This window comes from Lipomyces chichibuensis (assembly GCF_038497645.1).
Source record: "Lipomyces chichibuensis strain CBS 12929 unplaced genomic scaffold V1513scaffold_4, whole genome shotgun sequence".
In the NCBI taxonomy this organism is placed as follows: domain Eukaryota; kingdom Fungi; phylum Ascomycota; class Lipomycetes; order Lipomycetales; family Lipomycetaceae; genus Lipomyces; species Lipomyces chichibuensis.
Genome location: NW_027117456.1, coordinates 333,853 through 360,522, shown reverse-complemented (window position 1 = coordinate 360,522; position 26,670 = coordinate 333,853). Strand labels below are relative to the sequence as shown.

Sequence of the window (26,670 nt, the reverse complement as noted above, 5' to 3'; positions counted from 1 at the left end):
GCGTGCTGTGAGGAATGAAGGCACGTGACAGTGTCGAAGCCACGACACAAAGTCGGGTCGACGTTTTTCTCAATTTCTTCCGGCTCCAGACAATCCATTAATCACCGCCCGGAGAACATCCCATCTTCACAACTCGGCTGCCGATAATCGCCATGGTCACAAAAATTCCAACCCCGGGATGTTTTATAAACACCAGGATTATGCGAGATAACTTTAAGCGGCATATGGCTGCTGAGGCTGAGGCCGAGCGAAGAGCGTTGAAGCACATTGTCTACAACATGACAGTTCCCGTGCGAGCGCGGATCCAAGCCCAACTTAAATTGGCGGTAATGCCAAATTACACGAGAATGAATCAGACAAAAAACCGATGTGTTGTTAGTGGTAAAGGTCGTGCAGTCTTGAGCGAGTTTAAAATGTCAAGGGTGAGTGACCCAGCTGAATCGCATGCTCATGTATTCTAACGTCTACCAGCATCAATTTAGGATGGCAGCACAGAACGGGGAACTTCCCGGTGTGAAGCGGGCCACTTGGTAGTGAATTTGGTTCGACTATGGCGTTGCATAAATAGCGGTGACGTATTTGGTTTCTTGGTATATTGGTTGCCATATTCATTATTACTTGTAACATACATATTCATATAGCATTGCTCTTGAAAGTTGTGAATAGTTTTCCACTATAATTATTTCTCTTTCGGCTCTCATAGTCTGTGGCCAATAACCCAGCGAAACTCGTTCTTCGCTGGATCCAGATTAATTCTGGATGCCTGTAACGCGGCTTCTTTCGCATCCTCCTCTCGTCCAAAATGCTACTCAACGTTAAAAATACCAATTAGGCACAATAATAATCTGGTTTGAATTCAATCATACCTTGTATATCTTCGCGAGGTTCTGCATGGCTGTTCTGGCTACCTCCACAGACGAATTGTCTTTCATGTAGTACAAGACAGCCTCGTCGTAGGCCATCTCTGTCCATTCTAGTGCATCATGGCATAATCCTAGCGCCCATAATGTCTCTGATATGTAATACTTCAACCTCGCCTCGTCTGCTAGTTGTGGAGTATAGTGAGGATACTTCTCCTTGTGTGTCAGAAAAGACTCTCGCTTTTCGGCTATTAACCGCACCAGTGACAAAAATATTCTCAATGCTTTGGCGCAATCGTGGTTTTGCACATATATCATTCCCAGCTCGGTCGCAGCGTCGATGAATGTGTCGGTAGGGTCAGAGTCGATCCTGGCCACTGCAAGGTCATCGACCACCCTTAAGCCATACTCTGCTGCCTGAACATCGAACTTTGCCAGAGTAAGCTTTTCACATGCTGCAACCACGGCTAGTTTCCGGTATTTCTCAGCTCCCTTCATGTCTCCCTTCTGCGTATATATCTGTGCAATGCCTGTATAGGCTTGCGACACGTGCTTGTCCAGCCCGCTGTATATAGCCAGACTCTTTTCGTAAAGATCAAGGGCCTTCGTGTTCTGGTTTAAGATCATCAAATTGTCTGCAATTCTAGTAAATAGATGGGCCACCGCCGAAATCCACTGATCGTTCTTTCCAGGGAATTTCATCGGTGGAATATCGAATACGTTGTTCTCATCGACGTCAACGCCTTCAACCTTCAATATTTCCACAAGAAGCGATTTATATCCATTCAGAACTTTGTCAATTTTGCTGCCATTTTTTTCTGAATATAAAACAATCCGATATTGTTTCCGCCAAGATGACGGCCAATCCGCAGGTGACTCGTCGATCTTCTCGCCTTCGACCGCTGTTATAGCTTGTGGAATAAATACAGCACTGACTGTGACTATAATGGCTGCCAAAAGCATCGCAGACGTTATTTTGTATCCTAGGTTAGCGTAAGTCTTCAGCTCAATCTTCGTCTAACCAGTCGCACTAACCTGCCATTACCTTCCGCGACACAATGATCCCATCGTACTTATAGCCTCTGCGTATGGCTATTTGTACCATTGGCAATCTGTGCTTGCATACTGTTGCCGGATTCAGAGTCCGTGGCAAAGACTGCTTCTGTGCAGCGAATCGGCTGGCTGCCCGGGAAGCCGTTAGCACTGATAATGAGGAGCGCAACATTGCCTTAACGTCGTCGTTTATACAAATTTTAGATCTGGTACGTTCTATATAACTTCTCCGGACTTTTTATAAGAATACATGTGCCGGCTTTGATTGTGGCGGAACGATTGTTATTTGGCGTCGTGAGTAACAGTAACCTAGTAAATAATTGAAATATCCCATTACTGATCTCGCCTTGCAACAAGCCGCCCCGGCGCCTGGGCGTGGCGGCCAAAAAAAAATCCGCCGCACGCCGATATATGTGACGGCGAATCCAGCGATCATCTCCAATGACGACTGCTTACATTCCAAATTTTCGAACCGAAATACACAGCCTCTCTTACTTTCGAAAAGTCCGTCAAAATGGTACCTCCTGGACCTACTCCAATTGCACGGATACCGCGGTTCAGAGCGGCTGCGCCAGTCACTATCCATCCGCCGACGTCACAACCTTCACAAGTTGATTCTGCTGGGGAACAAGCCCCACAACTTGCGGAACAATCTGCCCCGTCGACACCTTTCAGTGATACTATAAGCGATGGAGTCGATGGTGCGCGAGTATTATCAGCAACGCCGTCGCCTCCCCCGGGCCGGCACATGCAACGGGGAAGACGGGAACGGTCTTTATCGCCTGAAGATAGCGAACAAAGAGTCATCGATGCTGAGAAGATTACTATGGCGGAATTGTGCCGGGATATACATATTGGCCGAAAAAGTACCGTATACGACAAGCTTCAAAAATATAGACAAGCAGAGAAGGATCGGAAGCGGAATGCTGTACCCGAGAGTGAGGATGAGCGGCAATTGCGTCTAAAGCTGGAAGAGGATGAAGAAAGAGAGCGGAAAGAGAACGCCGCTAAAATGTTAGAAAGTGGTGTCGGGTATGTTTATTTACTTTCGCTAGATTTGCATTGTCTGACTATGTTGTAGCGAGACTGCGGTTGATGGGCCAAAGCTGCGTGTCGTTGGTGGCAAGATTATTGTCGATGAGGAGTCACTACAAGTTGACCGTCACGAGCGGGATGCCCGAGCCGAAGCTCGACCCGAAGATATTGAAACGGCAGACGAGTACAAGAGGCGAGTAAATAGTGCGTCTTGGTCGCGCCGAGAGCGAGTCGAGAGATGGAACGTTGCGGAGACCATGAAGTTTTATGATGCACTGTCAATGTGGGGTACGGATTTTGGATTAATAGCTCAAATGTTTAGGGGTAGAAGTAGGCGCCAGATTAAAAATAAATTTAACTCGGAGGAAAGGAAAAATCCGACTAGAGTCCATATGGCATTGAACAGACGGTTACCGGTCGATGAGCAATATTTGAAAAATGAGAAGAGTCAATAGTTTTGGAACGGTTCGGATGATATGGAGAAGCGGCATTATGTATACTAGTTTGATTTGTGTAAAATAGAGGAGGTTTTGTATTGGTTCCCATTACTTATGCCATAGTCTCAATGGTTGCTAAATTGAACGCTCGATTGTTCGCCCACTAATGCGATGTACATATCAACGGTGGTGGCAATAATATGTACACGATCGATAGCGGCCAACAACTCCAGCACATCCACAGCGTGTCGACATGCATACCATTAATGGTCCCACAATATGAAACCGAAGTCGAAATTAAAGAAAATATCAAATGCAAGGGGTAGACCTCTACCACACATTGCAAAAGAGAATAATGGCAACAGACACAAAGGCGACGGAAATGGCGCCTCATACTCGAACAAATTGATAAAATTTTACAACGACACCGACGACATTTTACTGGTCGGTGAAGGTATGAAATGGTTACTATCATGTCGATCATGCGAAGCATAATAATTGGTGATCAGGCGACTTCTCGTTCACGAAAGCTCTACTTTTGCCTCCGCATTCATTTACACCGGACCGGATTACTGCGACCGCATTCGACTCGCGAGATGATCTGCACAAGAAATATCCTGATTCCGCTGAGCCAATATTGAAGTTTTTAGAAGAATGCACAGCAACAGGGAAGCCGATCAAATGCGACAGCGAAAAGAGCGAAGAAGATGAGGACGATGAATCTTTCTACCATGACGATAACTGCCAAATTCACGGTCAGGCCGATGACGTGACCGACAGACACAGTGATGAACCCAAGAAGGTAAAGGTTTTATTCAAGGTCGACGCGACAGCTCTTACAAAAACGAAATACCTGAGAAAGCGAAAATTTGACTGCTGCGTCTTCAACTTTCCACATACTGGAAGCGGTATTACGGATCAAGACCGCAATATTTTAAAAAATCAAGGTATTTTAACCCTGGCTCATTATGCGCTATATGTTTATGTTTCATTAGAACTTCTTGACGGTTTTTTCAAATCCGTCCCATCTATTTTAAAGCCCTCGGGAACAGTAGTGGTGACATTGTTTGACGGGCTGCCGTATTCACTGTGGAACCTGAAAGAGTTGGCAAAAAAATCGGGCTTTGAGACGGTTCGCAGTGGAAAGTTTGTATGGGAGTATTACGAAGGCTACAAGCATAGGAAAACGTCGGGAATGGGTGACACGACCAAGAAATCGCAAGAGCGAGACGCGCGGACTTACATCTTTCGCAAAATCGATCTAAGCAAGGAGAACAATGCACCCGCTACTCGAAAGCGGACGCAAGGACAGAACGTAAAGAATTACAAAAGAGCAAAACGTAAGCGAGATGATACCTCAGAGAGTGATGACGATGAGTAATTGCATACAATGGTATTGATATGGTGTATTTATATCATAGCAAATCTTATACTGCATTTCCAAAGAACGCACAACGCCCGAATTGCTAACAAACAGAAATTCATGTGAATCGGATTACCAAAATATATCGTACATCGAGCTCCTCAACTGGGGAAGACTCTTCGAATAACAGACTCGTCCCACTCGTCTCCAGTTGTTGGGTCCCTCACTTTCCCTATGGGCAAGCCTGCCTCTTCGGAGAACTGCATTAGTGTATGTCTTCCATAAATACGGCCGTTAGGCAACATGACTGGATCAGGTTCTACAGAACTGCGTACATGATGAGCATAAGGCAACGGCTTAGACAATTCGTTGAGCTCCGGTGAGCAGATAGGACAGAGTGAAGAGTTGTAGTTACTGACAAACGATATCGGATGATTACCCGACTTACAAGATGGAGTCTTCAATGCGGATAGACCTGCTGATAACGAGATCTGTAGTAGTGATGGCATGGATAAACCATGGAGCGAGTGATGCGTTGCTACAAATGAGTCCGCAAGCTGATTCCAGCGCTTCTGCGAGTACAAGTCTTTGTAGGGATTGTCCTCGTCATCCGAAGCCGGGAATACAAGAAGAGCCGATGAGCGAAGAATGGCGTCTAGGTTGGTATCCGCATTGGGAACCAAATACTTCTGGGAATATGTAATGGCTTCGAGCGATCGGCCTTGACGTACGTACTCGATATACTGCTGTAGTCTGACGTCAAACTCCAAACTGTTCTATAATCGCAGTTAGTTAGGGGATTGTACTCATCTACACAATATCTAGGCCATACCTTAGCCTTTTTGAGATAACTCTTATTTTCTTGGCACCAAGAGAGACACTCCGTCGCGCTTCCGTTTCGTAGACTCTCCTCAATTGTCTTACATTGCATCAAGAGATCTACGTCAACAAGTTCCTAATTACCAAGCTCCAATCAGCTCTTGACTCAATATGCCACACCAATATACTTACTCTGATATTTTCATTTGCTTCAATCAAGGCCGTCGCACTCTGAGAATAACCATTTCGAAGTAGATTGTCAACTAGCAGACGATGCAGTCTCAAACGGTTCCACCGTTCATATTCTTTATCATCCACACTCTTGATATTGTATAGCTCCTGTAAATAATTTAACCTCGCCTTTGACTTCGCCATAAGTGCATTTTCTTCATCTCTAAGCCCTTCCAATTTGCGCTTTAATCCCTGAAGTCGTCCAATCATGGCGTCGACCTGCTGTATCGATTCCTCCGGCCTCGTACCGCCCAGACCACTATTTAGCGCCTCATTTGCAGCACCACTTAAATAGTTCACATCTCGTTCAATGTATTTCTGGGACGACTTAAAATTCTGCCTCATCAGTTGCTGTGGAAGCCGTAATAGGGCTTGCTCCTAGAGTGAGAGGTAAGCCGGACGACCTTCAGAGACACATTCCAAGCCTTCAGTACTTACAAGCAAGATATAATTTTCTGGATTGAAATCTTTCGACATAATGCCTATACAACTTGAATGCAATAAATTTAGTTGTATGGTGCCAATTCCTCCTCGCGAGTAGAAAAGTGTCGTAAAAGGCTGATCTACTGGAGCCTAACTGGTACCCCGCGAACTCACCCAAACTCACGCAGAACGCAGTACGATCTGGGTAACCGCACAATTAAATTTATTCAACACTTGGCTAATATATCAAATTAATGGAGATATACCCCAAATTTTTTATTTTTTCTCTTTTTGCTCTTACTACAATACTTCTCAGCTGAAGATGTGGCTAGCTAATGTACTATTTAGTAACTTTTCAGTGGTAGTCACTTCGTAAGGTTCTGTAGTGTAGTCGGTTATCACAGCGGATTCTGATAAATTTGATTATTCCGCTAACCCCGGTTCGAATCCGGGCAGGACCTGGATATTATTATTTTTGCGATTCTATTTTTCAACGTGTGTTACGGCTTCTGTTTAGTTATGCGGTTTATATTTTTGAAAGTTCGGCTGTAGGAAATATTATTATAATGTACAATCATTCTTGGATATCAGCATGGTTACATTTTAGGTATAATGCTTAGTTGTCATACTGTTTTACACATACGTCATCATACATATATCCTATTCGCCGCTCTGGCTATATAGTTTTACCAACGGTCAACTGTCCGTCACACCTACCGTAGGACATTTACGTCACAATGTTCTTACATCAGATCACCCATTCCCTGCATAACACCACCCTCTTTAGCAGCGATTTCGAAATATCCATAGATAGTCGTAACTGCCAAAAGGATCGCAGTACCGCTGCCGAGTGTCCCCAACAAGTCAGAAGTAACTGAGAGAGCACCAATGCAGGCGCCACCGAACGCCGCCGCTGTGGGAATGATTTTCTTGAGTTCCTTGTACATGGAAGCTTCACGATGGCCAGCCATGACCAAGTCCTGATCCTTGAGCTGTTTAGCAACGTCTCTGGGGCTAGAGCCGGAGATTTCGATCCAAGTCTTGGAAAAGACCGCGCATGCTGTGAGGATAAAAGCAACATAGATGACGGTCTTGATCGGATCAACGAGAGCCTCGGCGATATTAAGCGGCGGTTGCATGTAGTAAGCGAGACCGGAAACGGCATGGAGCTGAGCTGAGCCGGACGTAGCCTCCCAAACGCCTAGAAGGCGGACCAAGAAGTTGTCGGGAAATCTGTTGAACAAGATCTGGCTGATGATGAAAATGTTTGAAGTAAGAGCAGACTGCAACATAATCGGAAGATTACTAGTGTAGAACAATCGAACAGGGTAGGTTCCGTAGGGTCCTCTGGCTCTGTTAGACTTTACGGGGATTTCCACTCTGAAGCCCTGGAGATAGATAACAACGAGGAAAACCAAAATGGTGGACAAAAGCTGCATCATGTTGGGAAGATTCTGTCTGTAGAAAGCTTCCTTCAAAGCACGTTGCTTATCCTTGCGCGTGAATAGAAGATGAACCATGCCGACGACGGCACCTTCGAACTCAGTACTGCAATATATTAGTAGCAATTTCCTCATATGTCGAAAGCTTGACTTACCCTCTACCAGTATTAACAGTGGTGGGCGAGAACGCCTTCCAGACAATCTGCTCACAAATGTTCGTGGCGATGAAGAGAGAGATACCGGAGCCCAGACCATAGCCCTTCTGTAATAATTCGTCGAGGAGAATGACCACAACGCCTGCAAGAACAAGCTGAAGAATCAAGAGCAGGCAGACACCAGCACCGAGCTCTTTGGGAGGACCGTACATACCGGTGAGTACGTACACAGTAGCCTGTCCGACCGAAAGAATAATTGCTAGAACTATGAACAGTTAATTTTTGAACACGTAGTCGTCAATTATTTACTCACGCTTCTGAGCAGTCTGGTAAAGTTCACGGTCGCTCTTAAGATCCAAGTTGACGTCGATGATATGAGTTCCACCGAGAAGCTGAAGTTTGGTTAGATCCACCCATCTGATACTCGATTCGTGAGACATACTTGGAAAACCATTCCGGAGGAAATAATTGGAGAAATACCAAGTTCCATTAACGTTCCGCGATTACTAGCCAACATCATACGCAGCCAAAAACTAATCGAAGTTAGCAGCTAGTTTCAATAATATCCAATATTACTTCACGTACAGTGGATCGGAACTATCTGATGAAACAATTCCGTATAACCTGACCCTTATTAGCCATTACACTTCATCCAAGTCCAATCACAAAACACATACGGAATCTCGCTCATGACCAAGAAAATGAGCAGAGTAACGCCTGTCCACATGATCCGTTGATCGAAAGGAACCTGGAGGAAGAGACATCAGCATCATTAACATAATCCAAACTCGGTCCGTGCTAACACGGTAAAAAGACTACTTTCTCGTTTGCACATTCTTCATCAAAAAAAAGTTCGTACCTTTCGCTCCGGGGCCGCAACCTCGGGGAGGATGGGCAAGAACGGCTTCACGAGGTCGAGGAATCGTACTAAACGAAAAATTAGCAGCCATAAAACTGATTGTCTCAACTTAATTATTGCATACAACCGCTCATATCTAAAAAATACTAGTATAGTAACTTTCAAACAGTAGTACTGCGACGGATTGAAGCCGAAATCAATGCTATTTTCGATTGTGTTGCTATCGTCGTTGTCAATGTAAAGCAGTGTAGACAAGAGCACGACCTTGTGTTTTGGAGCGAGTGATTGTGGGCGTGGACGACTCAGGGTACAGCCCAGGTAGTGTGTGGGGCCGCACGATTTACAGGTACCAAAAGGACACCGAGACAAAATCCACGCGAAGCCGATGCCCGATCGACGAAATTTGTCACATCGATAACCATTATTTGATATTTGACTAAGCAGTCTAACTTATATTTTCAAAGTGAAGTAAGCGTACTGTGCGTTATGCACGGGCAGGCAACGGTGAACATATGTAGCTATACCTGGCTTTGCGTGACTTTAATCGAGAATTTTACTCCATAGGGACATATAGCAACTCAAAAATGATGAAATATGTGGAAGGCTATGCATGCTAGTAGGGATGGCATCGGCCATATCTTATATTACTGGACTAATAATCCAGATAGTTTTATCGATAAATAACTTTTGTGATTTTGTCTTGTGGTACTGGGAAATTGCTGATCAAGATACGTTATGATCTGTAGTCGCCATTAATGGTAACATACCTATAAAACATTAACATCAGATTTCTATCGTGACCGTGAAAATCGAATCAAGCGCTACTTACTCATGCGAGAGATCGCAAGTCCAAACACGCGCGCTCTGTCCACCACCTGTCCCTAGCCGGACTCTAATTATGAGATCCTCATTACGCAATATCTGGCTAGCTCGCTCCTCGTCGACGTCCTCCGGCTCTCCATCAACCAGCAGTTTGAGTTCCTCTGATCCGTCGGCTGGCACGAAAGAAACACTCGTCTTCAGAGGATTGACATTGACCCCAGAGTATCCAATAGCGCACGTGATTCTGCCCCAGTTGGCGTCCTCGCCATATAGAGCCGTTTTGACGAGCGACGATGTAGCAATCGTAGATGCAACCTTCTTCGCTTCATCAAAGCTTTCAGCATCCTGTCAAGCCAGTGTTAGCTAGTCACATTTGTAGAGACCCTACGCGTTATACATGCCTCAACATTAATAGTAACAAACTTGGTCGCACCCTCACCATCGCGAACAACAAGCTGTGCCAGATTCTCCGAGAAGGCCGTAATTTCAGATTTCAAGACTTCATATCCTTCAGTACCCACGTCAATGAGAGCGCCGCCGGCCGCGCCATTCGCGAGCGCCGCGATGGTATCATTTGTGGACATATCTCCATCGACAGATATCGAGTTAAAGCTGCGCTCGACGGCGTATTTCAAAATTGAGCTCAAGGCATTTGGAGTAACAGGCGCATCGGTTACAAAATAGCCGAGAAGCGTAGCCATATTTGGATGTATCATACCAGCGCCCTTAGCAAGACCAGCGACACGATATGATTGTCCGTTCAATGTAAACTCTCTTGACATCAACTTTGGAAACGTGTCTGTCGTACATATAGCCTTAGCAGTGTTCATCCAAGATTCATGATCCTTTCCACCAACTGCAACGCCATTTGGCACACCGTTAACGATCTTTTCAATTGGAAGCCTCTGTCCAATCACACCTGTCGACATAACCAGGGTTTTGTATATGTTCGCCCTTGTCTCGGTGCCCAACACAGACTGATCTAGGGCAGCGCTCATAGACCACGCATCTTCCATACCGCCTTCACCCGTAACAGCATTTGCGCACCCACTGTTGGCTATGATACCAGTAATACCAGACCCAGACGTCTCCTTCAAAATTATTTGCGAAACTTGGACTGGGGCTGCCTTGAACACGTTCTGGGTAAAAACTGCTGCCGCCGAACACGGCCTCTCGGAGAAAATCAATGCTAGATCAAGTGCATTTGGGTCTTTCTTGACGCCGACATGCGTCCCGCTAACAATGAATCCCTTGGGATAGGTACCAGAAGTTGGAATAAATCTGGTCTTGTCTGGCACTGTGCGCTTGGTGCTGTATTGCCGGGCGGGAGCAACTACTGCCCGTAGGTTGCCAAGAATTGATTTCTTAGCCATTTTGATGTCCATACTCACGACCACTTGCTCCACTATGTAGAGAGTCGCAATAAAGACAGTCAAAAAATGGTGGAGCGGTTGTGACTCAAATGTCGAGACCCAGAAAGTAATAACCCTAACCGACTCTATCACGTGCACAGATTGAGCCAGGGGTAATCGATTCTGAGGATAACCTGTAACCGTGAACACCCGTCGTCCAGAGAGCCGGACATAGATTTTGGATACGACCAATTCGCGGTGGCCGCAAATTGCGTTACAAATGCGCTAGCCGCAATGAGTGAGAATGGAAGTGACGACGAAGGCGGTGAGCCCAAGATCACCGCGAGCGATCAGGAGCCGCCTAGTGACTATGAACGGGACGAGCGCCATGAATTGTTAGGGACGCCTACTAAAAAGAGGAAAATAGACAAAGTTACAGAAAAGTCTCCTACGAGACAAAAGGGAAGTGTGGATTCGCCGATTATAATCCTGGACGGGGCGGACGGTTATTTCGATCAGCATATCACGAAGCCCACGCTGTCGACGAACTCGACTTCGAATCTTCCAGCGCTGACGTCGAAGGAGTATATCACATACGTTAATGAAGCGGAAAAGTACCACAAATCGAATCGAGAGGCGTTGATAAAACTACACGAGACCTTGTTCGCCCAATGGGCGTTCGAGCTGTCGCAGGGATTCAGCCTTGTCCTCTACGGCGTCGGATCGAAGAGGGAACTTGTATTATCATTTGCACACGAATATTTTTACGACACCAATGTGCTGGTGGTCAATGGTTATAATCCATCAACAACCATACGAGATGTCCTTGTGGCATCGGCAGAGATTTTGCTGGACGATCCGAATGTCAAAATCCCCAAAGCCATTCCAGATGTATTGTCACTCATTATGAACGGGCAAAACTCGAAGTCATTCCCATATGCCACTTATAAACCGAAGCTAGTCCTTCTGATACATAATATTGACGGAGAAGCATTTCGGAATGACAAAAGTCAGTCAGCCTTATCTAGGTTAACGGCGCACAATCAAGTCAGCTTGATCGCGACCGTCGATCATATTAACGCCCCGATGTTATGGGACTCTGCGAAATTATCCTCATTCAAGTTCATATGGCATGATGCCACGACATTTGCACCGTATACCGCCGAGACGTCATTCTTTGACCCGCTAGCGTTGGGAGGGGCTGGCGGAAGAAATCTCAACGGTGGAAACGTCGGACCAGGAAGCGTCGGTATTCGATATGTTCTGGAAAGTCTGACGTCGAATGCGAGAGGTCTCTACCGAGTTTTAATTTCACATCAACTACAAGCTCTAGAGGACGACAATGGCGAAACGCAAGACGGTAGAAATGACTCATCACGGTTTGGTATGGAGTTCAAGACTCTGTATCAACGGTGCTCTGAGGAATTCATTGTCACTAATGAATTGAACTTCCGGACTATGCTGACTGAGTTTTACGAGCATGAGATGCTGATGTCAACGAAAGATCTTGTTGGGACGGAGGTTATATATGCTCCATTCAATCAAGAGGTTTTAGAAAGACTACTGGAAGATGATATATTGAATGAATAGTATGCCCGAAAAGGTGACAATGTGTACGATACGTGGCTGGATAGACTTACAATGTAAAGATGTACTTAATTAAATACAATTTTATAAGCACAAATCAAAAAAAGCAAACCTGTACAATTTATTAAGCCAAATTTTGATACAAGAAGAATAATTTGCAGACAAGGATAATATAATGAAACATATGCAAAAAGATCTCTACGTAGGACCCAATTTCATACAAAAACCCAAAACCAATCATTCAAAACTATGCGCTAATTTTAAAGCTCGGTTACCCGTTGCAGAGCCCACCTAAAGACGATTACGAGAAATCAGCCAAAGGCGCATCGCGCGCTGCCTGCTCGGTGAACGCCTTCGCCGCCAGCTCCTCTAATTGCTCCAGCTCACCGCTGTTGGCGCACATGCTTCTGAAGATTGAGTCCGGCTGTTGCAGAAGATTGTGAGGCTTGTCATATTCTTTCACCATACCAGCGTCCAAGACCAAGATCCTGTCGTAATCAATAATAGATCGCAGACGATGAGCTATGGTAATGATAGTAGTGTCTGAGAATTCTTCGCGGATAGTCTCCTGAATCTGAGCATCGGTGTTGTAGTCGATCGAAGCAGTAGCCTCATCCAAGAGAATCACCTTCGGTGAACGAAGTAGCGATCTCGCTAGACACATGAGTTGCCTCTGGCCCTGTGACAAATTGCCACCGCCCTCTGTAACAGGGCTCTCCAAATCATAGAACGGAATAATTCGTCTCTTATGACGTTCGGTCACGCTAAGATTGCTGTCGTCTCCGGTAGGAATCTCGTCAATGAGGTGCACACGCAGAAGCGATCGGAAACACTCTTTATCCGAATAGTTGCCAAACGGATCCAAGTTAGAACGGACGGTACCGGTAAACAAGGTCGGATCCTGCGGAATAATTGTGATAGACGATCGCAAATCCTTCAGACCAATCTGCGAGATATCAATGCCGTCAATAATAATTTTTCCGGTCTCGGCCTCCAAGAATCGGAAGAATGCCGAAGCGATTGTAGACTTTCCTGCACCGGTTCGACCCACAATTCCAATCTTGTGCGTTGGCTTGACCTCGAACGTGACGTCCTTGATAACCTTTGGTAAACCTGGAGCATATCGCAAAGACAAGTTGTCCACCGTGATGGCGCCCTTCGTGGGCCATCCGGATGGTGGTCGACTATCAGGGATGACCTCTGGAGGCTCTTCATCAATGTAGAGATACTCATTGATACGCTCGACGGAGTTCATGTTCATCTCATTCATGGCGTAGAGCCAGACGAACCAGAGTAAGGCATCAGTGAAAGTAACTGCATAAGTCATACACAGACCGGCTAAACCGCTATCGATCTTGCCGACAGAGAGTACAACGAAGATACCCGTAACAAAGGAGACAAGACTACCGACGACGTCGACACGGAAACTCATCCATCGATTGCACGCCCACACCGACCAGAACGGTCGGTTATTGTTATCAATGCGTTCCTCATTCTCACGAAGGAATCGATCCTCATATCCATACGCACGAATAGTAGTAACGCCGACCAGAGTCTCGCCGAAGTGCTGGTAAATTGGACTGCGGGTGACAGCCTCCATACGCTTCAATTCTCGAGAGGCACTCAAGAAAAACGTGACAACTACGTAGAACATCAAGCAAATAACCAAGGCTGCGATCAAGAAAGCTGGAATTATAAATGTCACGATGACAACAATAATAACAATCGCCAGTATTGAATGTGCCAAACTCACGAACACAGGCGCGATTTCTTGATCGATAATTTCCATATCCTTGGAAAACCTGTTCATGATTCGGCCAACTGGAGTGGCATCGAAGAAACGCAGCTTAGATCTCATAACACGACGGAGCAAACCCTCGAACAAATTCTTCGAAGCTGAAAGACTTCCAATGAAGACAATTCCTTCTCGGAAGAACACCATGATGAGATAAGCAGCCGAGAATAACCCATAGACAGCAAGATAATAGTAAGGCGTGTGTCCTGAGGCCTGAGCAATAACATCTGATCGAGCAGCAATGGCTTGATCCTTCAAAGACGTGACTCGGGCCACGCCAGAGGAGAACAAGGCACTAATAGGCATGTTGATATTATCAGTGAAGGAGGCAGTGTAGCCGTTGACCTCTTGCGAGTCAGACATACCAGCAGCCCTTAGAAGAGTCAGCATGAATAACAAGGGAAAGATTGTAGGTAACTTACCAAGTGCGAATCCACCACGACTGACCGACGATGAGATACTCGAAGATACCGAAAGCAATTGCAGTTTTTAGCCAAAATCCGATTCCGCCGAGAGCCTTCAAGTAAACAAGATAAACACTCCACTGCACAGTACCTGTTTGCTGAGCCTCTTCCAAGACCAACTTGTACTTTTTTTTGTCGGCCGTTCCGGGCGCAGTGTTAGTTGTCCCATTGGCAGTCTCGATAGCGGCCTCTTCGGCTTCAGCTTCTTCTGCAGCATGGACAGCGGCAGCGATATCAACTTGTTTTTGCAAATTGGCGACGGAGGTCGTACGAGAAATGCTTCTGGACGCAGCCTTCGATGCGGACATCTTAATCATCTCATCGTCGCCTAAGAGCCCAGAATTGACAAGTTCCTCAGCAGTTCCCTGCTGAACGATTGCGCCCTTGTCCACATATACCACATGACTCGCACCAGAAAGAGTAAGAGCGACATTGTGGGAAACGAGGATAACAGTTCGACCCAGCATCATAGGGCCCATGATACAATTCTCGTAGATCCAAACCGCAGTGTGCGAATCGACAGCGCTTAGACAGTCATCGAGTAGGAGATGGCGAGCGGGAGAATACAACGCGCGAGCAAGAGAAATTCTCTGCTTCTGGCCGCCCGACAAGGCAATACCACGCTCACCGACTTCAGTCTGATCTCCACCTTCTAGAATTTCGAAATCACGCTTCAGACCGCAAGCTTCCACAGCTGCTTTGTAACGCTTTTCGTCGTACTCGTTACCAAAAATAATGTTATTCTTGACCGTATCGTTGAGAAGCCAACTATATGAACTGTGTTAGTATTATTGCAAAATGATACATAAACTAGAATATCCCGTACGCTTGCTGGGCACAGTAGGCAACTGATTCGGATAATCCAGTCTCGCGATCAATCTCAGCCTCTACACCGAAACTTCGAACTCCGGGAAGCAAGACACTATAACCGAATGTTAGCAAATTGTTCGTCTCAAGTTTTACAAATAAAAAAACACTCACTTTCCGCTCAAAAGCTTCATTTCACCCAAAAGAGCCATAAGCAACGAAGTCTTGCCGGCACCAGTAGGACCAATGATTAAATTAAGACCATCGACCTTGAAATCAATGCTGAGATTTTCAAGCTTGAACTCACGGGCAGAAATGCCATTACCCCAAGTAAGAGTAGCGTTCTCAAATCCGAGATATGGAGAGTTGGGAGTGCGCTTTGCGTTTTGGAGTTGTTCGTACTTCTCAGTTTCGTTCTCACTCAAAAACTCCTGGATACGCTCGACAGAGGTTTTCGACTGAAGCATATTGGTGAAAATTTCAGCTAGCTGATCAAGCGGAATTCTCATTAAGTTGAACAATGCCAGAGCACTGAATGCAATAGGCGTAGTCAATGTCTGACCAGCAACAATGGTGTAAACTCCGAATGTAACAAAAGTTATTAACGTTGGAGCGCCATACCAAATAATAGACGACGCAGCCCATATGAGGAAACGCTTAGCGAGCATCCGTAGCTCGTCCGCACGCGCTTCGTTGACGATATCGTAGAAGCGGGACTCCCAAGCGAAAAACTTGATGATCTTGATACTGTTCAAAACTTCATTTGTCTTATGTACACGGCGATCGGTGGTTTTCATGAGATCTGTCTGGCAAATACCGAATAGATTCGAAACGTACCAATGGATTGGAAGCATAGAAAGCATAGTGATAGCACCAGCGATTGCACTGGGTCCCAGAGTTTGATATAGCAGAGTGAGTGATAGCACAATCATAACAACCCCACCAACCAAGAAATGCAAATACGCGCAGACCTCGCCGACCTTGAAAGCATCAACGGCCATCAAGTTAATGATACCGCCGATATCAGTCTCTTCCTTCTTTTCGTCTTCGCTACCGTCAGTCGTCTCAGTATGCGCAGCGCCAGCTTTTCGCTTCAACGCCTTAGAGTACAGTTCACCAATGATAATAGCTCTCATTCGAATGCAAATCTGCCGACCATTCCAGAGCGCCTGACCATTACCCATGGCGTTCAAAAACGAGCTGCTGAGGAGGAAAAAAATATACAGCCAAGCAACATTGCGCGGAGTTAACTCCGGCTCTTCAACATACTCCAAAATGACTCGCACTACGATACTAGGAACGAAGGCAAAGAAGGAATGGAAAACCGACCACGTGATACCGAGAATAAGCTGCCATTTAAAGTATCGAAGCAGGCCAACCAAGAAGGATACATTTTTCCTAAATTAATCAGTTTCACAGGATGTAGGCGGAGAACGGCTTTAGCACTTACAATTCCTTTCGGAAGGCCTTCAAGATTTTGCCAGATCTATCCTCTTCCTTGAGATCCCAGCAATCATCGATAGTCAAAATCTTGAAGTAGCCTTTCCAGATAATAGGATTAGCCCAGCTAAACGACAACAGTGACGCAATTCCCGCCAGAGGTTCCAAGTTAGGATCGTATCCATGTCGCGATTCAATATAAATCGGTTTGCTCGTGGGGTTCATGTTCAAACAGATTATTACGAGGCCGGTTGTAAGAACGAAGTCAACTGCAGCAGAATAGTCAATAATCCAATTGTAGGGATGAATTACTGCCGATCTAAACGAAATGGCTGCCGACAACCACGCGAAAATATAGATAGAGACGATATGAGCCCAGATAAACGATGGAATGAAAATCGAGGACTTCGACAGTCTCAAATTAGCAAGGAAGATCGCATAACACTGCATTCGTTAGCACGTTATCTTCTTCGAACAAAGAAGGACTTACCCAGAAGAGGGCTCCAATCAGCGCACGCAAGCCGTAATGTTCCCAGTCTACTCTAGCAGGAGAATACCATATCAAACTGGCAATAGCAATAATGTGTAGAGCCACTTCAGAGAAGAGAAGCAATTCTTCGGCAGCGATGCGAATCCTTCCTCCCCTCGGATTAACAATTGTGACCTTGTAGTCATCCGCCTCGATAGTCTCGTTGTTCCAGGGATGAGGCTGTTGAACGCCATTCTCTTCGTAGTCGTGACGACTTGGATCAGCCGTAGCCAATCTGTAAATCTGGTAGTCGTCCGCGTCTTCATCATCTTCTAGCAAGGCAGCTTCAGGGCCATCGTCGGTGCCATGGAAGGGATTGTGACGCTCGTCTTCGTCCAAAGCCATGTAGCCATACCGATTGGAGCGTGTCCACCATTTCTTTATCGTGTCCGAAAATAGAAGACCCGCCGAGATACCAACAGCAGCGAGAGGAAATAATACTTGCAAATATCTATAAAAGCACAGGATTAGCAATTTATACATGAAATGTGCAACATGATTATCGTAGCACTACAAAGCGCCAGCGCGAAATCGGATATGAAACTGTAGCGAAATTGTGTAACGTAGGACCGATGGACAAAGAAGTTTCCTAAACTACGTTTCCAAATGCCGCTGCAGTCCAGAAACATAATGATTCTTTTATCGCAATCGATGAGGATGCCGCAGAATGCTACTTACTTTTGCCTGAAGCAGAGATTGAGATCGTCCACTACCCATACGGGAGAAGGGCATTCCAAAGCGTCCATATTCGACGACCAACGCAATGCTGAAAGAATGCGAATACAATGGTCGTCTCCGAAAGACGTAAAGGAAAGGGAATCAAGAGCAGTGTTCAAAGGCTTGCTGCCCCAAGAGGACCAGGGAAATATTTGCAACCCACAGTCCAAAAGCCGGACGGAATCTGAGTTGTACCCGGATGAGCTTGTACGTTGGCATGAGATTGGGAGGCTTGGGTTGCGATAGGTGCATAATGTAGCTAAGAACAAGCCTCACCCGGGTCGGACTTCTTAGCTTGTCAATAGTATTGGAGGGAGAAATCAGGCAGGTCAGCCCTTTTTTTGCCGCGCTGATGATGAATATGGCAACACTAGATAGGGCGCAGTGACAAGGAAACTTCCAAACAACCTCTGTCTACAGCTTGCTTACAGTCTGCTATCGACACAATCAAAAGACAGAAGAACAACGATTCCAGTGCCTGTCAGTTCTCAGGGACTATTTGTAAGTAATCTCTAGGGTACAGTAAGATGATACCTACACACCTTAGTGGCACTCAGTCCGACCCGGTATTTAGTTACCCGGCACACCTATCTCGTGCCGTCTGCGGCCGATGTGGATACGTCGGAAACGCAGCTAAAAAATGGTACCCGTTATCGCACGCCCGAGCCGCGCTGGATTTATCTTAGATTACTTTCCCTGGCCAGGTCGTACCTGCTGAAAATAAGAATTACCTTGGTCTGGCACGGCTATATCATGACTGACATTGCTAAATAGTGTATAAGCAACTGACAACAATGAATAATTTACATGGAATTGTTAATGAGGCACAACATTGGGCACCCGCTGGCGTCTGCACGCTAACTTGGGCGATAATTCCAAGTTAGTTAGAGCGTCTTCGTTATCTGAGATCAGTCAAACCCGCTCTCCCATCCTTCCAAACTAGAAACTAGTACAATTTCTGAGCAATTAACTGTCCATTTCTTATTGTGTATTTCATCCAAAATATGACCGCAGCTTAGATTGAAGCGGAGCAATAGGAGCCAACTGAAACTTTCGGGTAGATATCGTCTTGATAAGCTCGGACCCGGTCGCGAAACACTAACAGCAGCGATTGGCCCCACAGTCTACAAGTTTGAATGAGAAAGAGGAGGGTCAAGCTAAACATCTCCGTGTCAAAATGTCGTAGCAAGGACGGCCGAGTGCATATAGTTCGCTTGCAGGTTACGAACCACTGAAAGGACGGCAAACAAATTTCGATCGCCGGGGGGGACTATGACTCATCAGCTTGTCCTGGAGGCGTAAATTGATTGCATGGCTAGTCCAAAGGATGACTCCGAGCAGTCATTGACCACTCGACCTCCGCCAAGTCATGCCTATTTCGGCCTGCGGTAATAAATGGCAAAACCTTCGCGTCAGAGTCGGCAGCCCCCGTTGCATCACAGCACATAACAAAATTAGACGACCCAAGTGCCGCATTCTCGTAGTCGCTAAGCCTTCACAATCAGATGCCAGCCCATATTGCAAAACTTCAGCTAGAGTTGTGAAATGGTTTCTCCTCTCATCCTGTGAGCCGAAATGTAAATATTATATTAATATATGGTAATCACTCTGATGAAAAGAACGTTTGGTTCAGTAATATTGGCTGTGAACCTCGCCGACGCTCTCTGCGGCATATGTATTGTATATGAACCTGGAAACAATAACATATAACTCCAGATACATGTGGTAGACCTTTGCTCGAGAACAGCATTCATGACCCGTGAACGCCCGAGCCCGCGCACCTTTGCTTCATGCCTACAAAGTCTCTGTCCAATCGTGTTTAGGGCTCACGGGCCAAGTCCACATGTAGAGTCTCGCGCATGGCCAGTCTGATACAACTCGATGAAAAGCCATGCTGCAATAATTTATTGTCAAGCTGAGTAAAGCATAAATGCATTGCAAATATAGATTGAGTATAGTTGTGATGTAAAATCAAAGATGATGATAAATTGATAAACAGAAGAACATTGGCTTAGTCCGTATGTGTAACGCAATGAAGGCACCATGAGAGCTGACTGCGATCCTGACCCGCCAACGAAAATATGTTCGATATATTTGCAATTAAAATCTCATGTATGAATAGGTTGACGGCGCTTATCAAGGACAGACCCTAGCGCCTGCGCCGCTGCGAGACATAAACATAAACTTGATCAAACTATCTTTGTTTAAGTTATGAAAGGCCGTAATTGCATTTTCGCATTTTTTTTTGGGGATCACCGTCACAAAAACACCACACTCTACTTTGCGAACACTATAACTTACAACATGGGCTATAATCTACCTTCTACGATCAATCTGAAGAAAAAGTCCCAAAGGATATTCGGGCCTTAGAAAATAATGAATTTCCTTCGATTAGGCGTGATGCCCAACACTATGAAGTTCCGAAGTCAACTCTCATCGATCGAATGGCTGGAGCTAAATCGCGTACTAAGTCTCACGAAACCTATCAGCTCCTCTCGAACGCGAAAGAAAAGACACTAGTACGATGGATTACACGGCTTGCAGCGACAGGGTACCCTGCAACACCGGCGTTGTTGAAAGAAATGGCTGAGGAAGAAGTCGCCAATTCTGCTCCTATTGGCACGAATGGCTTACCGATTCCTAAATCGATATTCAAACTTGAAAGGAACTTACTTACGCCAATTGGAATCTGCACGACATAAAGAAGCAACCTCCGACAAGTTTACTGCCTGGTTTGACGCTTTTTATGGCCCAGAACACCAATTCAGCATGGATTCCGCAGGGTACACCTCCCGAATGGCGCTTCTCAACGAGTACTAGCGACTGGACGTCTAATAGCCATGGTTATGAGTAGTTACGGAACGTATTTGAGCCGGAGTCACGCAAGACGTGTAAAAATCGACCACGGTTACTCATTATCGATGGCCATTCTATACACATCACGGGCGATATGATTGCGCTATGTATGGAGAGAGGTATTGACCTTCTTATCATACCTCCCCATTGTTCGCATTTACTTCAGCCGCTTGATGTTTGGATGTATGGGCCATTAAAGAGATATCGTGCCCAAGAAGTTGACCGGTATACTCGGGCTGGTATACAGCGAATAACACGGGCTGATTGGGTTGACCTTTTTCAGCGCATTCGAGAGAAAGCTCTTACACCTCAGAACATTCAAAGTGGGTGAAAAGGAGCTGGTTTGATTCCATTTAGGCCACGTCGAGTGTTAAACAGCCTTCCACTTCCAGCTCCAGAGCCGCCATGTACTCCCAAAATCCCAACTAGTGTTATGGACCTAGATCTTTCCATTCTGAAGAGCTCGCCTCCAGATGGAACAGAACTAAAACACGCAAATTCGGTCTTTAATACAGCTCTGGCAAGCCAAGAATTCCCCGTCTCACCAACTCGGCGATATGCGAAGCGAATGACCCAGCTGGTCGAAAGTCAGAATGCTGAGCTATCGATCTTACGGAAGGAGCTTCAAGAGTGTAGAGCGTTGCTTACAGTTCCGTAAGAAACGAACAAAGGGCAAGAGAATTAAATTACAGGGCTTGTGTTTAATACGGAGGAAAGTGCTGAAATCGTTCACGAGGCTGAAGAGAAGCCTAAGGCAAAACGACCACGTGGGCGTCCACGTAAGACCCCAATTGAAGAAGTAGATGAAGTAGATGAAGAGGAAGAAGTAGAGAATGTTTCGAGCGACTCAGAGTCGGATTTGGTTAATTGTGTGGCGCGTAAGACAAAATAAAAATTAAATGTTTGTACTGAGTGACCGGGATCCCCATACGCTACGTTATAAGATTTTTAATCTGACCAATACAAGGCCGTCGGTTGATGCTGACGATTGACGTTGTTTTTCGCATACTGATGCCATATTATTTCCCATGAAAATCGCATGGTATAAATGAGCCTTGGCCCTGGCGCTAGCTGACATTTCAAGCTTGCATCGCCAGCCATACTCCCACATTGCACAATCAAACCGACGTCTTGGACTCATCCTGTTTGAAAGTGCAGTGGAGCGAACAGAGTTGGGAAGTCTGCAGATTGCGCTTGCAAAATAGCCCCGTTGGATAATATATTCCCTAATCTAGCCTAATTAAATTGATATGAACACCGTGATCTAATTGCTAATTACAATAAATCCCAATATATGCATTTACGCCGTCCGTTCGCTCACTGTAGGTGACCACATCGAAACCTTGGGCTTGACTGTCGAGTAGGGCACATAAGCGTTCCTTGTACCAGTGCCGGTCGGAATCACTTCTGGTGTCGGGTATTTTCGAACGGTCTTCTGTTCCGGCTTAAGTTCATTAGGAGGAGTGTCGACAAGGTATCCTAGCCAACCATGCCTTTGCAAGTCAATTAATATATGACTTAACCTTGCCACCAATGTACGTACCATGCTGGCTCGATCTGGGATACGTCATAGAACCAGTCCTTGTATTGGACCCATCGTGTTCGCACTGACATGTGGTTAGCTCTACATATGACAATTTCACGACCAATCGGCTCAGCAAACATACAGTGAATTTCGTCTTCCTCAGTATTCTCGAAAAACTTGTTTCCATATCTCTGAAATTTTCATCTTGTTAGCGCTGGCCTACAATGCTAATCCGTACATTACTGTACTCACATCCACACCAACAAGCCTATTATCCCGACGTCAGTTAGGCTATTCAAATAATTCAACATATCTCTGCTATTAAACTAACCTTCCATATTTGGTATCACCGATTGAGTTCATCTGGCGAAAATAATCCTTGATTCCGACACGTCGCAAGTTGCGAATAACACGAATCAAGCTCGACGACATCGCGGATAATAATATGATCGCAGCTAACGAAAAAGATATGTATCACCGTGAAATTCTCTACCTGTTTTGATGGATTACTGTAGAGGCTCGCAGTGGGAGTTGCATCAACCTTTCCGGTGGACGGCTACGATTGGCTCAAAGCTTCGATGACACCAATGACAATGTCAACTAAACATCATGCAATAATCACGTGCACAACCTTTAATGAGGAGAAAGTCCCCAGCGATGCCCATCGTATAAATCCAGATACATTAACAGGTAAAAAGAGTCTCATCAAGCAAATATCTCTCGACGAATAGGGCGCTGATCCGAGTACATCACTCAACGAATGCCGTAATATCTTTCTTTTCATTTCATCGTCCCTTACGTGGTTATCTGGGATAAGCCCGTTTCTGCTGGATATGGATACGGATACGGATACCGATACGGATAACGAAAATGGACCTGGATATTAGCTTGCCGATCGCTAGTCAGACATTGGCGGTTTTACGGTCGATTGAACGCAAAGAGTTTCAATAGGTGACGATCGTAAACTGAACAAATGAAACTGCATAATGAGGCTTTATCCTTCGCAGGTTCACAAATATCAGCTATCTTGTAAATATTTCCTCCACAATTATCATATTGTACGAACAAATTAGCCTATGATATTCTTGCCTTCTACGCGCTGTACTCGTCAATGAGAACTTCGCCGTCTTTCAAACTTGTTCAACATGGTAAGCAGATCAAACCATGTTTCCAGTTTCTCGACTTTGAGCTCGCTGTTGACGGTCGCAATCGTTACTCCCTTGATGGCCAAGGGTCCGCCATGCGCTTTGATCTGACCTTCTGCTCGTTGCTATACGGCAGAAGCCATCAGTTACCTGAAAAGTCTTCACGATATATACACAGTGCCGAGGTATAACGTACTCATTATATCCGACTTAATCATTCTTCATCACACTCCAGTGACGTCACTTGAACGCGACTGTTGGTGGACCGGAAAATACCTCTAGGACCTCCCACGCAAAATGTCGGCATCATGCGTTTAATCGTTTTGTGCGAATGATTCAAAGTCGTTGTTGGCAGGGCTATGCTCTCAGTTAGGATTGTCCGACTTTGAGCATATGCTCTGCGGGCTGCGGCTCTCGCCGCCATCCATCAAGAAAACGTATTTATTAGGGTCGACTGTGAGCCAATCTGTCAAGGATGAGTTAAATGACGCCTCGATCTCCCAGTTCCTGACCCAGTTCCTGACAAGTTTCTGCACTATTGCTTCGAGACTGCCGGGCTCGTGGCTCATTTGGTTGGCTACAGAAGTTAACTGATTCGCGATTGTTGAAGCGCAGACAGCCACCGCACACGGCAAATGTCACTCAACTCTCTTCAAACGCTTTTCGGGTATTGCTGTAATTAGGCCGATCAGCATGACGCCAGACCACATCCGTGTCATTCAGGACGGCATTGGGATCGGTAGCGTAATATGCACTATAAAGAGTTGCTGCAATTGTGTCGAAAGTGTGGTCCACTCTAGGTAACCCTAACCTTATGAGCTGTGGTTCGACAATATCGCCTCCAGCCTTGGCCGGTTGCTCCTCTTAGACCGTAAGTTAGTCCAGTCTTTGATTAGTTGGAACTTGACTGCATTTTGAGGGAATGACAAACACAGATTAGGCATAGCTCTCGCGTGGCTTGATGGTACCTTAAACCTTATACGGTCAAGCTCGCGGTGCCTGGTTATCCTGGGACCAATCTTGCCAGAGACTCAATACTGTACCGCTCTTGTAAGGTCTCGCGTTTTAAAAAAGGCATCATAGTTTTCGAATACAGTAAAGCAGACTGCGTTTCGTTCTAAAATAAAAAAAAGAACAAGTTATTTGAGCAAAATTGAATGCGTACACAATACTGCACAGGGTGTTCTCGCGGCTGAACAGAACGCGGCGTGGAAGATGTTATGTAATCGGCCGTATTCGTTCCCTGCAAATAATTGTGACAACTTTGTGTAAACAAAGTTCCGGCTCGCAACTTGGTGCCCTCGAGGACTTGCTTAATCTTTTCGAACCCACTTTACTCCATTTGAACTGTCCATCAGCTCATCTCTCCCCTGTCATTGTTACTCTTCATCTCATTTCTCCGCTTAGTCCCAGCTCGTCTCACGTCACGCAATTGCAACAACTTACGCCATGTCCGAAGGTCCCATTCTATTTTCCTATCGCCCGCAACAGCCATTCCCCAATTCCGTCGCCGTCGCTGGCGAATTCAATAGCTGGTCGCCTACTCCTCTCATCTACTCCGATGAGTCAAGCAGGTTTGAGACGACGGTGATGCTTGAAGACGGCAAGAGTTACCGCTACAAGTTTGTTATTGACGGCAACTGGATATTGGCTCCCGATGCTGAGACGGGTAAGAATTTCCCTGTGCCAATGCTGTTTTGTGTTGCTGCTATAGAAATACTAACCGGAGGCCAATTGTGGTTTTAGTATGGGAAAATGGCATTGAAAATAGCATTATCCGAGTGACATCCGACAAGTTCGTTAAGTCCGCCTCCGAGCGCGACCCAGAAGCACCTGCTGCCGAATCCCAAGTTTTTGTCTCCGAGTCAGAAGCTCCTGTGACGGAGCCAGAGACACCTGCTGCCGAGACAGAAGCACCCGCGATTGAACGCGAAGCTTCCGCTGCTGAACCAGAGACTCCAGCCAACGAGGCTCCAGTTACTGAACCTGAAGCTCCCGGCGCAGTCACCGAGTTAGTTTCCTCTTCCGTTATTACTAGCGAGGGCTACGTTCTTGTCCACAAAAACAACGTCGAGTTGACCAAAGCCGCTGAGACTGCGGAATCTCTTGAGACCAAGGTCGAAGAGGAGGCCGCTCCAATTGAGCCCACGGTAAACGAGGCTGCGGTGCCCATTGAGACTGACGTTGTGGGCATCGTCGCAAGTGCGGACGAGACTCCTTCCATTCCGGCGGATCCTGAAGTCGTCGACAATGCGTCGGAGTCGGCATTGACTCCAAGTTCGGAGGAGGCTGCTAGCGTCCCGGATGTTTCGGCCTCACCTTCAGAAATGTCTAGCATTGAGCGAGTCGTCACCGCTAACACTACCATTACCACACCCGAATTCACTACCCCAGTTCAGGAGGACGTGAACAAGAAACTACTTCCGGATGCAATCTCTAGTTCCGTCCTAGAGGTGTCTGCTGAGTCGTCGCTCCCAGAAGTGCCAGCTGAGACGCCGCCATCAGCTACTCCAGCTATTCCTGCGGAGCCATCTACGGGATCTCCGAAGGAGCCAGCTGTTGTCGAAGCAATCACTGCAGGGAACGACACTGCTATCTCAATACCAGCCGTGCCAGGATCAGACCCAGCTCCTGCGGGTCCCCAGCCTGCATATAAGACTGCAACTCAGTCAAAGCAGCCTGGTCTTTTGGACATGATCTACGATTTTGTTTCCACATCTATTCTCGGCAAGCTATTTCAGTACGTCTTCTCAATCTTCAACAGAAGTGCTTAGAAAGTGCAGCGAAGAGCCGATGAAACGTGCGCGTTTGGAGTAAGATATTTTAGACGCTTTTTTAATTTCGGATTCCCAATTTGCATTTTTGGCACATTCTTATTTTGGATCCATTTGTGTTCTTTACGGTGTTGTGTAATGCGTGTTTTGGATTCAATTGTGTTTTAATATTTGAGTCGT

At 46.0% G+C, this 26,670-nt stretch overlaps 13 protein-coding genes and 1 non-coding gene across 14 annotated transcripts; 7 read left to right on the top strand and 7 right to left on the bottom strand.

Annotated features, from left to right (window-relative positions):
* Window positions 1-18: 18 nt before the first annotated feature.
* Window positions 19-702, top strand: V1513DRAFT_395110 (mitochondrial 37S ribosomal protein uS14m). Its single transcript, XM_066895355.1, has 2 exons — window positions 19-422; window positions 472-702. The coding sequence occupies exons 1-2, from the start codon at window positions 153-155 to the stop codon at window positions 532-534; spliced, it is 333 nt and encodes a 110-aa protein (XP_066755612.1). The 5' UTR covers window positions 19-152; the 3' UTR covers window positions 535-702.
* Window positions 586-2,300, bottom strand: V1513DRAFT_438286 (uncharacterized protein). The gene is made up of 2 exons (XM_066897043.1): window positions 867-2,300; window positions 586-805 (listed from the first exon to the last, which is right to left on the bottom strand). The coding sequence occupies exons 1-2, from the start codon at window positions 1,821-1,823 to the stop codon at window positions 698-700; spliced, it is 1,065 nt and encodes a 354-aa protein (XP_066755611.1). The 5' UTR covers window positions 1,824-2,300; the 3' UTR covers window positions 586-697.
* Window positions 2,301-2,427: 127 nt separating this feature from the next.
* V1513DRAFT_374508 (uncharacterized protein) lies at window positions 2,428-3,403 on the top strand (the record flags this gene model as incomplete). The annotated part of the gene is made up of 2 exons (XM_066894855.1): window positions 2,428-2,945; window positions 2,995-3,403. The coding sequence occupies 2 exons, from the start codon at window positions 2,428-2,430 to the stop codon at window positions 3,401-3,403; spliced, it is 927 nt and encodes a 308-aa protein (XP_066755610.1).
* Window positions 3,404-3,664: 261 nt separating this feature from the next.
* V1513DRAFT_374578 (uncharacterized protein) lies at window positions 3,665-4,766 on the top strand (the record flags this gene model as incomplete). Its single annotated transcript, XM_066894858.1, has 3 exons — window positions 3,665-3,839; window positions 3,895-4,332; window positions 4,381-4,766. The coding sequence occupies 3 exons, from the start codon at window positions 3,665-3,667 to the stop codon at window positions 4,764-4,766; spliced, it is 999 nt and encodes a 332-aa protein (XP_066755609.1).
* Window positions 4,750-6,450, bottom strand: V1513DRAFT_395100 (CTLH/CRA C-terminal to lish motif domain-containing protein). The gene is made up of 4 exons (XM_066895354.1): window positions 6,237-6,450; window positions 5,760-6,176; window positions 5,581-5,703; window positions 4,750-5,524 (listed from the first exon to the last, which is right to left on the bottom strand). Exons 1-4 carry the CDS (start codon window positions 6,273-6,275, stop codon window positions 4,910-4,912), a joined length of 1,194 nt encoding a protein of 397 aa, XP_066755608.1. The 5' UTR covers window positions 6,276-6,450; the 3' UTR covers window positions 4,750-4,909.
* A 147-nt stretch (window positions 6,451-6,597) lies between these two features.
* V1513DRAFT_t20 lies at window positions 6,598-6,682 on the top strand. Its single transcript has one exon. It is a non-coding gene; the product is annotated as a tRNA-Gln (tRNA).
* Window positions 6,683-6,764: 82 nt separating this feature from the next.
* On the bottom strand, window positions 6,765-8,976 carry V1513DRAFT_438274 (SecY subunit domain-containing protein). Its single transcript, XM_066897042.1, has 8 exons — window positions 8,802-8,976; window positions 8,678-8,745; window positions 8,496-8,566; window positions 8,404-8,442; window positions 8,261-8,351; window positions 8,132-8,210; window positions 7,819-8,083; window positions 6,765-7,769 (listed from the first exon to the last, which is right to left on the bottom strand). The coding sequence occupies exons 1-8, from the start codon at window positions 8,809-8,811 to the stop codon at window positions 6,965-6,967; spliced, it is 1,428 nt and encodes a 475-aa protein (XP_066755607.1). The 5' UTR covers window positions 8,812-8,976; the 3' UTR covers window positions 6,765-6,964.
* Window positions 8,977-10,986, bottom strand: V1513DRAFT_410050 (arginine biosynthesis protein ArgJ). The gene is made up of 3 exons (XM_066895700.1): window positions 9,901-10,986; window positions 9,507-9,844; window positions 8,977-9,444 (listed from the first exon to the last, which is right to left on the bottom strand). The coding sequence occupies exons 1-3, from the start codon at window positions 10,882-10,884 to the stop codon at window positions 9,411-9,413; spliced, it is 1,356 nt and encodes a 451-aa protein (XP_066755606.1). The 5' UTR covers window positions 10,885-10,986; the 3' UTR covers window positions 8,977-9,410.
* Window positions 10,987-11,063: 77 nt separating this feature from the next.
* Window positions 11,064-12,529, top strand: V1513DRAFT_410046 (origin recognition complex subunit 2-domain-containing protein). Its single transcript, XM_066895699.1, has one exon. The coding sequence runs from the start codon at window positions 11,146-11,148 to the stop codon at window positions 12,439-12,441; it is 1,296 nt and encodes a 431-aa protein (XP_066755605.1). The 5' UTR covers window positions 11,064-11,145; the 3' UTR covers window positions 12,442-12,529.
* A 210-nt stretch (window positions 12,530-12,739) lies between these two features.
* Window positions 12,740-17,394, bottom strand: V1513DRAFT_374419 (P-loop containing nucleoside triphosphate hydrolase protein; the record flags this gene model as incomplete). The annotated part of the gene is made up of 5 exons (XM_066894851.1): window positions 12,740-14,606; window positions 14,656-15,465; window positions 15,524-15,619; window positions 15,679-16,902; window positions 16,955-17,394. The coding sequence occupies 5 exons, from the start codon at window positions 17,392-17,394 to the stop codon at window positions 12,740-12,742; spliced, it is 4,437 nt and encodes a 1,478-aa protein (XP_066755604.1).
* A 685-nt stretch (window positions 17,395-18,079) lies between these two features.
* Window positions 18,080-18,964, top strand: V1513DRAFT_429657 (uncharacterized protein; the record flags this gene model as incomplete). Its single annotated transcript, XM_066896323.1, has 3 exons — window positions 18,080-18,397; window positions 18,565-18,691; window positions 18,738-18,964. 3 exons carry the CDS (start codon window positions 18,080-18,082, stop codon window positions 18,962-18,964), a joined length of 672 nt encoding a protein of 223 aa, XP_066755603.1.
* Window positions 18,965-22,279: 3,315 nt separating this feature from the next.
* On the bottom strand, window positions 22,280-23,137 carry V1513DRAFT_438253 (NADH ubiquinone oxidoreductase subunit NDUFA12-domain-containing protein). Its single transcript, XM_066897041.1, has 5 exons — window positions 22,903-23,137; window positions 22,824-22,839; window positions 22,714-22,762; window positions 22,590-22,653; window positions 22,280-22,539 (listed from the first exon to the last, which is right to left on the bottom strand). Exons 1-5 carry the CDS (start codon window positions 23,001-23,003, stop codon window positions 22,347-22,349), a joined length of 423 nt encoding a protein of 140 aa, XP_066755602.1. The 5' UTR covers window positions 23,004-23,137; the 3' UTR covers window positions 22,280-22,346.
* Window positions 23,138-23,193: 56 nt separating this feature from the next.
* V1513DRAFT_477496 (uncharacterized protein) lies at window positions 23,194-24,660 on the bottom strand (the record flags this gene model as incomplete). The annotated part of the gene is made up of 6 exons (XM_066900244.1): window positions 23,194-23,841; window positions 24,009-24,080; window positions 24,101-24,127; window positions 24,154-24,293; window positions 24,364-24,470; window positions 24,587-24,660. 6 exons carry the CDS (start codon window positions 24,658-24,660, stop codon window positions 23,680-23,682), a joined length of 582 nt encoding a protein of 193 aa, XP_066755601.1. The 3' UTR covers window positions 23,194-23,679.
* Window positions 24,661-25,165: 505 nt separating this feature from the next.
* V1513DRAFT_423258 (uncharacterized protein) lies at window positions 25,166-26,490 on the top strand (the record flags this gene model as incomplete). Its single annotated transcript, XM_066896024.1, has 2 exons — window positions 25,166-25,385; window positions 25,463-26,490. 2 exons carry the CDS (start codon window positions 25,166-25,168, stop codon window positions 26,488-26,490), a joined length of 1,248 nt encoding a protein of 415 aa, XP_066755600.1.
* Window positions 26,491-26,670: the final 180 nt, after the last annotated feature.

Bases quoted from the DNA above. Each gene is read 5' to 3' on its own strand.
- V1513DRAFT_395110 (XM_066895355.1), top strand. From the start codon at position 153: ATGGTCACAAAAATTCCAACCCCGGGATGTTTTATAAACACCAGGATT. The intron at 423-471 runs GTGAGTGACCCA...AACGTCTACCAG, and splicing joins GCGAGTTTAAAATGTCAAGG to CATCAATTTAGGATGGCAGC.
- V1513DRAFT_438286 (XM_066897043.1), bottom strand. From the start codon at position 1,823: ATGCTTTTGGCAGCCATTATAGTCACAGTCAGTGCTGTATTTATTCCA. The intron at 806-866 runs GTATGATTGAAT...AACGTTGAGTAG, and splicing joins ACCTCGCGAAGATATACAAG to CATTTTGGACGAGAGGAGGA.
- V1513DRAFT_395100 (XM_066895354.1), bottom strand. From the start codon at position 6,275: ATGTCGAAAGATTTCAATCCAGAAAATTATATCTTGCTT. The intron at 6,177-6,236 runs GTAAGTACTGAA...CTCTCACTCTAG, and splicing joins CAGAAAATTATATCTTGCTT to GAGCAAGCCCTATTACGGCT. The intron at 5,704-5,759 runs GTAAGTATATTG...CTTGGTAATTAG, and splicing joins AAGCAAATGAAAATATCAGA to GAACTTGTTGACGTAGATCT.
- V1513DRAFT_438274 (XM_066897042.1), bottom strand. The intron at 8,567-8,677 runs GTACGAACTTTT...CTCTTCCTCCAG, and splicing joins TTGCGGCCCCGGAGCGAAAG to GTTCCTTTCGATCAACGGAT. The intron at 8,084-8,131 runs GTGAGTAAATAA...AACTGTTCATAG, and splicing joins TTACCAGACTGCTCAGAAGC to TTCTAGCAATTATTCTTTCG.
- V1513DRAFT_410050 (XM_066895700.1), bottom strand. From the start codon at position 10,884: ATGGACATCAAAATGGCTAAGAAATCAATTCTTGGCAACCTACGGGCA. The intron at 9,845-9,900 runs GCATGTATAACG...CTGGCTTGACAG, and splicing joins TTGTTACTATTAATGTTGAG to GATGCTGAAAGCTTTGATGA. The intron at 9,445-9,506 runs GTAAGTAGCGCT...AATGTTTTATAG, and splicing joins ACTTGCGATCTCTCGCATGA to GTATGTTACCATTAATGGCG.
- V1513DRAFT_410046 (XM_066895699.1), top strand. From the start codon at position 11,146: ATGAGTGAGAATGGAAGTGACGACGAAGGCGGTGAGCCCAAGATCACC.
- V1513DRAFT_438253 (XM_066897041.1), bottom strand. From the start codon at position 23,003: ATGTCGTCGAGCTTGATTCGTGTTATTCGCAACTTGCGACGTGTCGGA. The intron at 22,654-22,713 runs GTATGTTTGCTG...ACCACATGTCAG, and splicing joins TGAGGAAGACGAAATTCACT to TGCGAACACGATGGGTCCAA. The intron at 22,540-22,589 runs GTACGTACATTG...TGACTTGCAAAG, and splicing joins TCCCAGATCGAGCCAGCATG to GCATGGTTGGCTAGGATACC.